At 44.6% G+C, this 14,946-nt stretch overlaps 1 protein-coding gene across 1 annotated transcript in view; it reads left to right on the top strand.

Annotated features, from left to right (window-relative positions):
* The first annotated feature begins 506 nt into the window (after positions 1-506).
* Positions 507-14,946, top strand: part of LOC128270700 (angiopoietin-related protein 1-like) — a 53,046-nt gene continuing 38,606 nt past the window's right edge. Inside the window, exon 1 of the mRNA XM_053008114.1 lies at positions 507-1,533. Within this exon, the coding sequence (XP_052864074.1) occupies positions 507-1,533 (1,027 nt within the window). The remainder of the gene's footprint in view (positions 1,534-14,946) is intronic.

The raw sequence follows: 14,946 nt of genomic DNA on the forward strand, positions 1-14,946 counted from the left end.
TTGCTTTTGACAAGATACGATATTAATGGTCAGTGATGAAAAGCCTTAATGTGACTGAATAACGTGTTAAGAGTGCGCACTTTTTGTTCATTACTCATTGTTAAAACTGAAAGAAGAACACAGTCCAAGTCTAAGTAATCAGCAAACTTGTTCCACCCATTGCAAAAGTGTGCATCACCCCAAAGTTCGCTGTTTGACAAACACATTACAGTGTCACATCATTATTTAGCTATGTAATGAAGATTCTCTTATCACCAATTTATTTATAAACCATAGAATTTAATGTTAAATCAAGTTGCTCTCAGCTACGTTATCGCAATTTTAACCAACACCATGTTAACGCTTACTTTTGCGGTTCAGTAGACGAAAACGAATGACGAAGACGAGGAAGATTCTCACGTCTTTACTCCTATATAAAGCGAATTCTGGACGCTTGAGGTCATTTGTGTATTTTGGAAACGATAAGTCAGCAGAGTATCGTAGTGTCGTGAGTGTGTTTCGAAAGCATGGGGCAGCTAGCATGGACAGTGTTCTTGTGCATCGCCAGCAGTGCTAGATCGGGTGACACGATTTTCGATGAAACTGATTCTGACGCACCATCTACTGCTGGCTTTTCTGGATATGCTTTCGAGATGCTCATGGCAAAGCTAGACTACATGCAGCACAGTGTTCTGGAACTACAGACCGAATTGGCGAAGCAGCGGGAAGAGCAAGCTGACAGCAAGGCGCCCATGACCGAGGGACTAGACCACATACAGCACAGTTTTCTGGAGCTACAGGCCGAATTGGCCAAATACCGGGAAGAAGCTGCGCAAAGCCAAAATAACAGCGATAAGAGCCTGGTCGATATTAAGAGGATCGTGCAGAACAATCTCGATTCGATGCGTCGATTGGAGGATGATGTTGCGCAAATACTTACGCGTGTTACAACGAAGACCAATCCTCTTTCATATGCACCCTATCGTTCGTGCAGTGACATTCGGAATGCACAGTCTGGAGTATATATTATCCAGCCGAACGATGAAAGCAACCCTTTTATGGCGTACTGTCAGCGGGATATGAAGGGTGTAGACATCTGGTTGGTGATACAGCACCGATTCGACGGATCGCTAAACTTCTATCGCAACTGGACCGAGTATCGAAATGGTTTTGGTGACATTGAGAAGGAGTTCTGGATCGGACTGGAACGACTATATCAGCTGACATCGGGACGACCTCATGAACTGATGGTTGAGCTAAGAAACATTAACGAGACTTATAAATTTGCACTCTATACAGCATTCGAGATCGGCAGTGAAGCCGAACATTACAATCTAAAAACCCTTGGAGCGTACAACGGAACTGCAGGGGATTCTCTGTCACAACACAAGAATATGAAATTCTCGACGTACGATCGTGATAATGACTTGAGAAACGGAAATTGTGCCAAATTATTTGAGAGTGCCTGGTGGTACAGAAACTGCTATCATTCCAATTTGAACGGGCTATACAAAGATACAGACAAAACTAAATTGAACGACTGGACCTCATTCAGTAAAGAAGGACTGGCCTTTTCACGAATGATGATACGACCAAAAAAATCACTATCTTCTTCTATATTCAATTATATATGTAAGTAAGCCCATCTACACCATTCCTAGCGACCCTGCGAAATCATAACACATGATTGGAATGGGGTCTTGCAACCCAAGCAGTGACCACCAAACCCATAACCTATCTAAATGTTTGCAAGTGCTGGTATCATACTAGGGCAAGTGTTGCTCGACAAGCGGGCCACCAAGGCACCGAAAACCGCTGACCAAGCATTGAGGATTCATTGCGAAAGATCAAGCAGGAAGCGGCAAATGTTCACTTAAGTGACACACGGCAACGTGTCGTCTCGTTCTCGCTCATTAATCCATAGGTTAAGAACAAATTGTAAAACACTATACTATAAACCGTACATATAAACCGCGGACAAATGGGAAATAAATCATAATTGAATTCAGATCTGGAACATGAAGACTCTGTTCATTTCAGTCCTAGCTGGTGGTAGCCTTTCGGCTCACCCTAGCCTGGATGCTGACTAGAAAGAACTTCCTCCTTCTTTGATTAAATGTTCAGGCGACGAACATTACAGTAGTAACGTTAGTAAATTGTTTACTCAACTGAGAAGATTAATGAACTGCGAAGTAGAAGAAATGCTAAACTAGGAAAGAATTATAACAATATATTAACCGACTAAAACATACAAAGAAAATTTTCTTTTTTGATAGGTTTTATTTGGGCTGTAAAATTAGGGAAAAATAGACTAAATTATTAAATACAAAGCGATACTGAAGTTGACAGACTTAACTAACTTAGATCGCGGAAGGCATAGACACAAAGTGATTAATTGTTTTATTTGATGCATTGATTTGATGGAACAAATTTACTTCTTGTCGGTAATATTAAACTTCATATTTCCACATTGAATCACGTTATATTTGAGAAAGGTGACATTTAGAGGCTTTCGTCGCCATGCAGCTGCAGCTGCTTCACTAGTCCGCCACCGGGTGCAGTTTGGCCAACGTTACACAGATTGTTGCATTCCGAAATTTATGCAATATTTAACTTGCACTGCCTCGACCACATTGACCGCTGGACGCTATCGACGAGTGGTTAAAATCTTCAATTATCGCAGCTCAACCATCAGTTCCATTCCACGACGTTTGGACGTGGCCAAAGCTGACAGGCTTTTCGAAAAGCGCCACTAACTGAGATTGAACTGTACACTGTTGGACTTAGCCGGACACTGCTGGCAGGGCTCGAACGCTCAAAGCGCACTCTGTAAATGGACGTTATTGATTTGGAGCCTCGACCCAACTCTTCTTCGACATGGCTTCAGGGCAGGGAAGCTGAAATCGGTAATGTGTAAATGCAATACGCCACCAGAATCACTAATCACACATACACACGCACGCAGGCGGGAGAGGACAAAGTTCTCACAGCCCTCGGAAATTGGCATTTCGAAAAGCGCACCAGCTCCAGCGTTGGGACCGATTTCGGGACCCATTCTGAGTTTTGCATTCCGCCGATCGGAAGAGGAGCACAACACCCCCACCCCACACGACTGCTCCCGCGCGCGGTGGTGGCAAAAGTCGTGATTATCGCGCGAATCGCGAACGCGATCCGCCCCCCCCCCCGGCGCTTCGCGGATCGTCCTCGCGCGGGTTTGGCCCAGTTTTTAATGAGGACCGAACCGTGAACCAAAGGGACACACACATTATGTGGCGCGCATGTGTGCACGCGCGGTCGCTTGACAGTTTCGGTGAATTTTGTTTTTCGGTCGTTCGCTATCCTTATTTTTGCTGATTGCGAAAAAAGGTCACGAAATTTACACCCCACACGTGTGCCTCCCCGCACCAGGGAACCCCGGAACCGCCCCGGGAGCTCCGGGTGCGCGATCGTTGCAGTTTTGCAGGCCAGCGGCGCGACATTTTTTTTCCGCTGGCTTCATTTTCGCGCCCGAATATGGTTCGTGCGTGTCATCGGCGAGATTCTGTGCTGTGAACGTGTGACCTCAGCTGGGTGGCAGAAATGTGTGCCCCGCGATGTGCGCAAATTAAATCAAACAAGCGCGTAACGAACTGATAGAACAGAGAGTTTGTTTTTTTTCGGTTTCTATTGTTTCTGGTTGTTGGTAAATGTAAATACCGCGCTGGTTGACGCTAACCACGGATTCAATAAAGTGTGTAAGAGATTTTTTTTTGTGTTTAAGTAAACGAATTAAGGACGATAGGATACTTTAGCAATATTTAGAAGACTTATTTATTTCTTTAAAGATCACCAGATATTATCGTTTTCTTGGAATTGACCACCAACATTATAAAATATAATCTCAACCAGACAGACAAATAACATGTTTTACGTATGCTTCGTGCGGATGCGCGATCGTGCCGACACCTGGAAGCCCGCCGAAATGTCACCTTGACTTTTGCGCGAAAATAAAAATGCAACTCAGCTCAAGAGCGCTCATCAGGAAAGGCGAGACATGGTTACGGTACGCCACGTCATGTTCGCCTTTTCCACGATCAGCTCCGGTGTCGGTGTCCCGGTCGGATGATGTGGCCTGTTTGCAGCAACCAAAAAACAAGCAAACCCAGCCAGCAACCGACCCAGGACGCCACCGGAATAAACGAATACAAACAAATGCCACGGACCGACCCACAGTCAACCATTTGCCATTTTCGCCGTGTGCCGATGAAATTAGACGTCCCGCTCCAAGTGACAATATTTTGATTAATAATTTACTTTCATTATTATCGGGCAAGACCGGGCGAAGCTATGCATGCCACCTTCAGGGTGGGAAAACCACCGGAGACTTTTCACCTTCACCGAACTTTTCACCTTTTCACCGAACTTTTCACCTTCGGCACGGGTTACGCCAGAGAGTCTTCTGCGCGCATCCTAGTTCATTGCATGAAATTTTAAAAATAAAACATAATTAGAGCCACTTAATATTGACGGAATCACCAAATCATCTTGCCCGAACTCCGAACTTTACTCGTTTTTGAAGTGATGTTGACTGTTGCCAAACAAAGGCCATTATCTCTTCGCCGTCACTCTTGGGCTTTTACCATATTTATCAAGATTACGGCAAGGTGGTGGGCCAGAACAACAAATTGCTACTAAATATGTATAGTGGCTTTTAGTGGGTAGTGGGGATAGTTTTCACTTTGCCTGGTCAGTTAATATTGGATCCTCGGAGTTCTCCTCCGCTGGTTGCCGGTTCGTACGCTTGGTCCTGGTCACCGTCCGACGAAGTGCAAACTCACGAAGTGCACGGTGCATTTTATTTGCCGACTAAATGAACCTCACGGAACTTTCGATGATGGTCTGGTCTGATCCTTCGGCCAACTTTCTCGATAGCAGTAAACTTAGCAGGTACACTAGCACCACCAGCACCGGGCGCCGGTTACAGAACCACTAGCTTTTCGACCTTTTCCCGAAGCCAATCAGACGAGCGTGCGGATCACAGTGTGCGGCACAGGCTGTATCGGACAAACTTTGCATTTATCGAAACACGAGAAAGTTGGGCTACTTACTGCGTGCGGACCGGCCGCCACTCGCTGGCGGCGGGGACCATCCGGCGGGGCGATATGGAAAATTCGAAGTGCCACCAATCGGGCGATGGGCAAACGAGAAGGTGACCGATGACGATAATGATGATGATGATGATGGTGATGGAGGCCCCAGGATAAAGACGGCTCCCGTTCCTGTCACCATGGGAGATACTTTAATTCAATCCCTTGCGCCTGCGGCGCCATCGTGACCGACTCGCACTATCCCTCCGCGGCCCTCTGGCTATCTGGCCCCGATCCGAATCCAGCGGATGCCGTCCCATCGTTCCGGAGGGGAATCCGGGAAAAAGGTTGCTGAAAGATCACTTTTGACACAACTTGGCCGGCGGAGCAAGAGTAGAACTGTATCCTTGACGGGCAGGATGGCCGGGGGGCGTCGGGTGTCGTATCCACCGCAACCGGGGATCGTAATCTGGCGTCCTGGCTTCTGGGCAAGTAAGCGATAGCGATAACCGATGAAACTTTACCGATGGAAAGTTATCTCATGATGAGGTGAGAACAAAGTGGTTCATCTCTAGGACTTAGAGGGGGGCCGAGAGAGAGAGATAGAGACTCTCAAGGAGACAGAATACAAACACCTTGTTTGTTTTTTTCTTCTCCATAACACCTCGAAATGGAAAAGAAATGCAAAAAGGATGTTTCGCCGAAGCTATGATTATTATGCGAAACAGAGTGCCGGTATCAATGCGCCGCTCGCGATGAGACAGGGCACGATAGAAGCGAGGACCGCAAAGAAAACGGAGACGAGAAGATGATCCTTGAGACCCCACCGTCGGGCACGAGAAATCGAGGAGGAGCCGCATAAACTGTCCCGAGACTACAAACGAAAAATGATGATTGAGTCGTTGAGGTTTGCCCCGTTTGACCAAGCTATGATCGAAGATAAGTGGCTATCAGTGGACAATCGTTGACAGAGAGCCGGTACGGTGATGACAGGAGGTCAAACAAAATGCCGTCAATGCCCAACTGAGGTGGTCAACTGTCAAAGTACGTGAAAAGCACTGCATTAGGTGAAACGAAAGAGGAATTCCATTCTCGTACGTGTTTGTAACTTTCACAATGTCTCTAGTCTTTCTCGAGTCCTTTCATAGCTTTCAAACCGTAGAATGAATCGTCTCGTTAATTTTTTATAATTTTTTATAATATCATAAACGTCATCAGTCGTTTGAATTCAATTTTTAAGATTTGGCTATTTAAACAAAGATAAGTTGAAGTACTCAATCCAATGACATGAATTCATACTATAAGAACTATATTTCATTTACGGATAAGAAAGATTTGCTTAATGAATTTAATTTACTTTTAAATTAATGATCAAATCATGAAAAGCCTATTCCAATCTCAGACCCAGCATATCGCTCCACATCAAAAAAGCACGATGCCCGAATGAGTCTACGTCAAAAAAGTTCATCTCAAACTGGTAACCGCAACAGCAAACTTAATGGTCAATAGAAGATCTTACACAAAGCGGGTTTGCGCTGTGAGTTTTGAGTTTTCCATCAACCGAAACCCCCGCACAGAGGACAGACAATTCAAGTAAGTTTAATTGAAAAGTGATATCGCCACGTCCGGCATCTCGGCAGCGGCCACCAAACATTCCCACCCTGATGCTGCAGCGTCACCGGGGAGCATTACTCAATTACAGCGGACAACATTTTGCCTCCATTTCCGGGGAACCGGAATCAAAGAGACGCAACCCGGGTGGGAAGAAAACACCGACCGAAGCTCCACCGGAGAACAACCGACGCTCATTAGCAAGATGATCTGCTGTTGTGTTGCCACAATCAGGCAGCCTCCGGGCAGCCTCCCATCGCCCCCGGCTTTCGGGGATGCTCCGGTGCGGCTCCGGGAGTTCAAGAAGTAAATAAAAAGAAGTAGATTGCAGGCCCTGGAACAGGTCCTTTCGAGCGTTTACGATTGAAGCACGCCACAGCGTGCGGGAGCAAAGCAAAAAACCAACACCCCACGGCACAACAATGGGGAGCAGAAAGTTGGCAGAAGGTCCTTGCCGGCCGGCTGCCCCGTCGCTCCGTCTCGTTTCAAACTCATCAGATAACCGGTCCGACCGAAAAACGACGGCCATGACGCATTATTTGCTTTATTTTTATTTTCAATTAGTATCCTTTTTCTCACCAGCACAAACAAAGGGGACTCCGTCCCGAGGTTCCGATTTTGAAGGTCCCACCTCCTGTGGTGGCCATCGATTGCGCAGGATGGCTGTGGCAGCCGGGAAAGATTTCCCGGGAGGTCTGCCTACCGTGCCGTCCTGGCAGAGGATGTCGAACGTGCAGTTCTTCTTCTTCTGCTGCTTGTTGGGCGCGACAAAAGGACTCTCGGTACTTTCCGTACCGAGGGGGTTTTGTTTTGCGAAGCCCAGATCTGGGTACGATAGCTCTCGGGCTCTGCTGGCAGCAGGAAAGGATTCGTTTTGCCTTTCCGTGTGGCGAGGTTTGGCCGGTGCGGCTCTCCATTGTTTGCTGTGTTTTCATTTTCCTATCTTCACACTTGACACCATGCCCTCTTCGAAGGAAGGTTCGTCCTTTTAAGTACTGCACGGTACTGGCCACCGATAGTAATCATGCTCAATTATTATGGTGCTGCCTTGGTGCTGCCAGGACTCGCGCGAATTACGGTTACGTGTTACCAGTAAGGAAACGTAATCAACTGTTTTATATTGATTTTTTCACATTTCAGGCTATATTGCATCCTTTACAAAGGACTGTAGGTTATATTGATTGATTTTTTAAGTTGTCTTTCAGATTTTTATTGTCTTACAATAACTTTTCTACTTAGAGCATAAATCAACAATCAATTCTCTTCAAATGTTATTGTGGGGACTATACAGACAAATAATAATACTTGAAGGTAGATATTTTACTGCATCTAATTTAAAAAAAACCGCTTGAACCGAACATTGTTAAAGTTAGAGTTAGCGTACATAACGGAACGACTGAGTGAAAACCAAAAAAGTTATTCATTGCAATAGATTCGAACAAATATTAGATTAAATAGAAGTTGCGTTGGATCGTTAAACATCATGAATTGACGTTGGATTTATGAAATTGGTAGTCGGTGTTCATTTATTTCATTCCCAGTCTATGCTTGTGGCAGAAAACATTGGTTTGCAATAGTATCCAACGGGAAGGCCAGGCATGGTGCGTAAGCCGGATATGCTGTTCCTGCTAAACCTCAGAAACAGAAGCCAAAATTGATATGTTTTTATAGATTTGCTTAGCCTTTTTGTCCCTTTTCGTTCCTATGTTTAAACGAATCGTACAATTCAATTCCCAATTGACGAATATTTGCCGCTTACCGGAAATAAGGGATTGTTTGAAAAAATAGGCTCAATTCTATGATTCCATTAGTTTTCCGAAGTAAAAGCTATCGTAATCGAATGTTTCGGGGATGGTCTAAAACTAGCAATAATGGTCAATAAAATGTACGTTAGATGGAACATCAGTTTTTTAGTCGACTCACAACTGCATTTTATCAACAAAAGGGTTTGGGTCTTTTGAAAATATGGTACATATGTATTATTGAAAACCGCTTTACTAGTAAAAGTTACAAGATTTTCGTCAACCGTTACAACTGTCACACGAAAGAAATTGAAAAAAAATTTAATAAAAGGATTATAATTGTCTTAAACAAAACTAAAACATTTGGGTTCATGAGAAGGATGTCAAATGCGTGATTCGTGAAAAAAAAAGATGATAGTTGATGAAGCCCAAATTTGAACTATTTTGTACCGTTTTAAATGCCTTTTTCTACATAAGATGAGTGAAACATTTTAATTTCAATAGGTAACTAATAGATAATAAATTCTTAAGCACCAATTTCGAACACCAATCACGACCATCTATCAGCTAGATTCCCAACCATTCGCATCGTATCACTTCCCGATAATTAAAGCAGCTTTCTGAAACAAATACAGCTGTTGATGATGTTGGGGAATCATTTCTTTAAATAATAATAAGTCCCTTTTTCGATGGCCCCTTAATTTGAACTTGTAACTCTTGCGTCTCCAACGGGTTCACGGTCGGCTAAGGAAAGCAATATTTGCTTAGGAAAAAGGACGAACAAACGGAAAATAAGGTTTGTGGGCTGAGAGCCTGTTTCAGGCAGCCCATTCTTTTGCACCTTTTCTCAAAACCCTGTTAAGGGTTCCGTCCATGAGCTGCCATGCATCAAATTGTTTAAATTGCCCGAAAAGAATAAAATACCGCAACACTAAAACAAAAGTTTTGCAACTTTTTTACATGGCAAAGCAAACAGGACGAATGTACGAAAGTTAAACAATTTCGGATACAAAAACAAACCGAACTCCATTGCTGAAGTTGCTGTAAAATGTATGATATTCTCATTTTGCATCAAATTCATCGAAAAGTTTTCTACCACTTCCGAAACCAACGCCACCTTTTTATTTTCGGAATATTCTGTTCACGCATTTGTTATTTTGTTCATTGTGAAACATATCACTTTCGACAGAAGCATCACGGAGGAAGCTTTTAAGTTTGCTTTCAAAGTTATTAATGTAATTGAGGCTTCTAATTGTAAGTTGATATTTAAAAAGTGCCTTTGTTCTGTCATCAAATAAAAAAAACTTGTTTCGCTTGGACCAAACACGAAACCGGAATCTATTAACAATTGATCCGTGAAATGACTTTTATCAACCTTCGACTTACTGACCCATAAAACGGAAACAATTATGGCGTTAGCAAATAAGACCATAACTTTTTTCTGCTGATGGCATTGTCCAGTAATACGATTCTTTTGTGTGAGCTGTAGAAATTCCGCACCTTGGCGCACAATGCTGGGCTTCGAAGTTCTTCAGTTCGACGGAATTACCTGCCATCATCGCCGAAAGGAACTTCTTTATTTAATTAAGAAAGGACCCCGTTCAATCTCCACGGAGGTCAATCTGTTAGTTAAGTCCCATCAAACGCACACACACTCGCTCTCTCTGGCAGGCAGCAAGGTGGAAAATCTGAGATTGGTCCCGAGAATGGGGTCACAAATCAGGGCACCACATCCTACGTCACGGCACCACCAACAGATAACCGACGACAGTTTCTGCGGTGCCGGTTGATTGGTCTCCAAAGGGGACCACCACTAGAGGGACCTTTTGCACCTTTTTCTTCGAAAAACCGAGCCGTGTGTCCGGTCCGATTGCGTTAGCCAAATCTCGGTTGTGCTGTAAGAGCATTCGAAGAGTGGAATGAAAAAAAACGCGGCCCATTTTCTCGCCCAAACAGCTGCTCAATGGGAAAATCGAGATAAAAACGATAAGCTCGAAAAAGTTTGCTCTATTGGATTTGGACGGGACAGTGGAAAAGTTCTACGCCGGAAAAGCCGCTCCAAGCACATAACCCTTCCGCGGGCTCGGTTCCGGAGGGTGCCACCGGTGGGCGGCGGTGGGGTTTATGATACAAAGTTATTCTCTTAACGAGCCTACCATTAACCCAGTTTGAATGGCGGAGGTTGATATTTAAAATCGTTTGCGTGGATTTGGGAAGTTCAAGAAAACCAATTTCATTCGAGTTAATGCTAGTTTGCGAAATGTTGCAATAAAGAAATCAACTATCAACAGCCATAAACGGGCGGGTGAAAGTTTTCATTGCCGATGAACACATCACCCAGCGGCGTGCGGCGTAAGGAAGAAGCATACGAAGAACTGTGTTACTTGAAGTCCCATAAAACTTTAAAAAGCAGTACGTCTTTTCAATCTGCGTAAAAATAATGGTTAAGAATAGTAAAACAACGCCGAAGTAACATCAACTTATAACAATCTTAAGATAATCAATTTAAAACCTCTAAAAAGAATTAAAATATCCGAAAAAGCCATTCCTAAATTCGTTCACACGTATTGTAAGGTTGAAGAAAGCGAAAAACTAAAAACCATTTCAAATGAACACGACCATTAAATATACCATACAATTGAACGTACTCTAAAACAGCACGACAACAAAACCTGCACAGGAACGGTAGCGTCCTGATTAAAATGTTAATATTTTTTTATCTTCTGGCATGGCACCGATTCTGTCACGGTTTTTTTTTTCTCCAACGACCACCATCGGCTTTCCTCGGAAGGAACACCGCCACAGTAAACAAACATTATGGCTTTGGTGCGACCGGGGCCACATCTGTCGGTTGGTGTCCTTATTTCTTTCCTCTCAATAGTCTTGGCCGCCATTCCCGTGCCCTTCCGGGATGCCAGTTTTTTCCAGCATCCACTATTGAGGTAAGGAAAAAAAGGAAAACTTAAGTTAACGTCTTCTTCAAAGCCTCTCGTGTGGGCCGCGGCCACAGCAATCTGGTCGGCGAGTATTTTCCAGCTGATGGCGTCTCCGTCGCGCAGAACCAAGCTATTCATGCTTCACGGCAGCACAACGAAGCGAATGCCTCGCTTTTCTAGCTCGTACCTGCCGCGTCGAACCCTTTTCACACGGACCCGGACCCTTAAGCTCGGCGAAGAAAGCCCCGGAATGGGCGAAAAAACATAATTCAACTTCTTCATTCTTGACGATATAAAACGATTGTGGTTCACGTGACGGAAAAGTTCGCGTTTCAACGCGCTTCCGGCTTCCGGCTGAAGTGGCCCCCGAAGCTGTCAGGGAGCTCAGGGCCACGGCGCAACACTGTACGGACGAGTGTAAAAGAATTCGGCTCGGGAGATCACGAGCCAAATCACGCAGGCATCGCTGGTCCAAAATAAAATAGGCGGCTCTTAAATAGTTCGGATGTTTGTGTGCGGCCCAGCGGAGCGAAAATATCACCTTCCGAGTGGTAAACCCAAACTGGGGTCAGTTTAGAAATGTTGTTTTGCTGACAAAAACACATGAATAAGCATTCAAAAATGGGGAAAATTGCAAACGGTTAAGCATCACCGAATGAAAGCTAAATGCTCAGCGTAAGAAATATGCAAAGCGATGCTTCGAATCGTTTGAGAAAGATATTTTGGAGAAAAAATAACATTCCTCAGATAACGTTTACTATCAGATATTCTCATTTTACTACATTCGCTCACGTTATTTGACTTTCACGATAGGAGAAGTCTACGCCTAGGGCACGTTAAGGCTAGAAAGGATATAAAAAGGTAAACAAATGGTGATAAGGAGAAAGCTAACCGAACAAGAATTTATCAAAGAACAGGACACAGGACATTCTAATACCTAATTTTATCGATGGGCAAATTAAACTCCTGTTTATGCATCAATCAAACAAAAATGCGTTGCCGACCAACTTTTGCCTTGCATCTAAAGTCCTTTTGCCGAGATACTTTCATTAAAGATTTTAGATTTTTTTTAAATTTTCGTTTAAAAGGCACGGCAGGGATCAGTACACGACAACTGATTAATTGTGATTGATTCTGCAACTTATTTACGATTTATTGCAACTTTTTTGGAGCTCTTTAGTAAATCTGTAAATCTCGTATTAAAAGCAATCGAGATATTAAAACTGTCATTGATACAAAACTATTCTGAATTTTATTCGGAATATTCGATTCTTTTGATTACCGTCTCGTAATCTTCTTTATCCTGTGATGAAACAAATGTATTACGCATTCGGTAAACATTATCGAAAATATCCCTATTCACCACACATGAGCCATTCATAGTAAGTATAGTATACGCTCAGCATAAACACGACGACGACACTCTCCATTTTAAGCCGAAACACTCCACAACGATATGCATCGTAGCCATAGAGGCACTTTGAGGGACCAGACTTTACGACAACAAAGTCTCCTAGAAATACGCGAGGACGCGAACCGGAAACGATCAGCAGTGGCTGTTCGATACACGACGCCCGACGTGGCCCCGGACTGCATTTCAGGCCAGAGGACAAGCACCTTTCGGACGGCGCCCTACCATTGGCCAAGCCAAGGTTCAGCAGTTATGAACAACTTCCTCAAACTTGTTGACACACAACTCCCTCGTGCGCCAGGATATGGCTGGTGCTGGGTGGGGCTGGTCTCCACCCGTCCTCGCAAATCGCAAACATCTCGCTCCAGCAATTCCGACTCGCAATGGGAAACATTGATTTCGATGAAGTTTTAGCTAAATGCCCCGTACCCCGATTGACGTTCCGTCCGTCCGTCCGTTCCGGCTGAGCGGTGGAGCGCAAAGCGCCAGCGAAGGAAGCCAACAGCAAAACGTCAAAGTGCATAATTTAAACATCAACATAATATGGCACTTATATCCGATTTCCATGACAAACAGTCAATTCCTGCTGCTCCGCTCGGCGGCTGGCATGCCAAGTGCCGGGCTCCCCGGAAGTACCTGACGCAGCATGAGGCTCCGTGTGTGTGTGTGTGTGTCTGTGCACGTTTTTTTACCCTATTATTATTTCATCCATATCAAAGGCGAAAGAGCAAGACGGGCCGGCGACGTGGCCCGATCCCGTGTGTCTCGATCGGTGTTGGATGTCGGATAGGATAGAACGTAAACAGTTCCCCGCCAGCGACCCGACCCCGTTTCCGTCCACCGACCGTCGAAGCCACCGACTTCCGGCGGTACACTAGAAGTCGGTTGCCACTAACGGAAGTCTCATCTTTGCCAACGAGCATTGATTTTTAATCAATATTCCACCACACCGTCGGCTTCCGCCGCCGCTCCGCCAGCTGTTCGGGTGCTGGTGGGAGGGTTGTGGGTGGGTAAGGGCGCGGCAGTGGAATATGGAAAGAATAAATAAAATTCGTCTGCATCCTTTTCTCCACGGCAACGAAGTTGCTGAACGGAGCCAATATGCTGGAGCTCCTGCTGACTCCTACCGAGACCACCCAGGGGGCGGGGAAGACAAATAGGACCGACAGACGGGGCAAGGGGACGGTGTCGGCTGGCCAAACAGGTTCCACGCGATACGCACCGTTGCGCTCGCCGAAGCCCCCCCGACAGGATTCCGATCACAAACATCGCCCGCTCGTTTGATCGTCATATTTTTGCTGTCCTCGCCACGTTCGAGGGCCGGAAAGCGAAACAGCACAACCGGCGCGGTACCATTGGAGTATGAAGTCACAAATCGTCCTCCGCGTCACAGGCACGGCGTCGTGGCTGCATTTATTCGTTCGCGAGCTGCCGCCTGAAGTGCGATTTTGGTGATGCATAAATGGATTGATCAGGTTTGGGAGTCCTTTACCTTCGCCAATCCGATGCGAACGTAATTTCATGTAAGAAGTGTTCGAGTAGCTCCAACTTCATTCGATTCAGACCCGCTGGAGCATCACCCGGAAGGTGTGTTCTTGATCAGCCACGCTTGGATTGGCTATAACCGACATTTAAAATTTTAACATTGTTGCTCTATCGAATAGTATGTTGAATCAAATGGTGCGCGATTGATTTGTTGATAGGACAGGATCGTCCTTAAATCGTTGGATCGCAAGTTTGAAATCTATTTTGGAGTTAGTAGAAGCATTAAATTTCAGTATTATTCATGGTTATTGCGGAAACGAATAGCATTCAAGCCGGTAATAACTTAGCTTGTCACACGCAGACATGAAATTTAAACATTCGAATCCTCTTTAACTTGTATTTAAATGGAATTGATTTCTATACATAAAAGTAAAATGTCAATCAACAAACCGATTTCATTCTATAAATCGCTGTGTAGCAAGTTTGCGTGAAACAGAACGAAACTATGTTGCCAATATCTAAGGAAAACATCTTAAATTAACTAGCGAATCCGTACAACTGCGTAGTTGTTTGCACTAACAACCCTTAAAAAAACTCAACTGTGGAACGAATAAGTGGAATTGTTTTACTAGACTCTAAAATGTTCTAAGATGGATCCACCTATTCCAAGAATGGAACTTTTGTTTCACAGCAGATTCGAACCTCTGGACAATAAA

This window comes from Anopheles cruzii, chromosome 3 (assembly GCF_943734635.1).
Source record: "Anopheles cruzii chromosome 3, idAnoCruzAS_RS32_06, whole genome shotgun sequence".
NCBI classification, from domain to species: domain Eukaryota; kingdom Metazoa; phylum Arthropoda; class Insecta; order Diptera; family Culicidae; genus Anopheles; species Anopheles cruzii.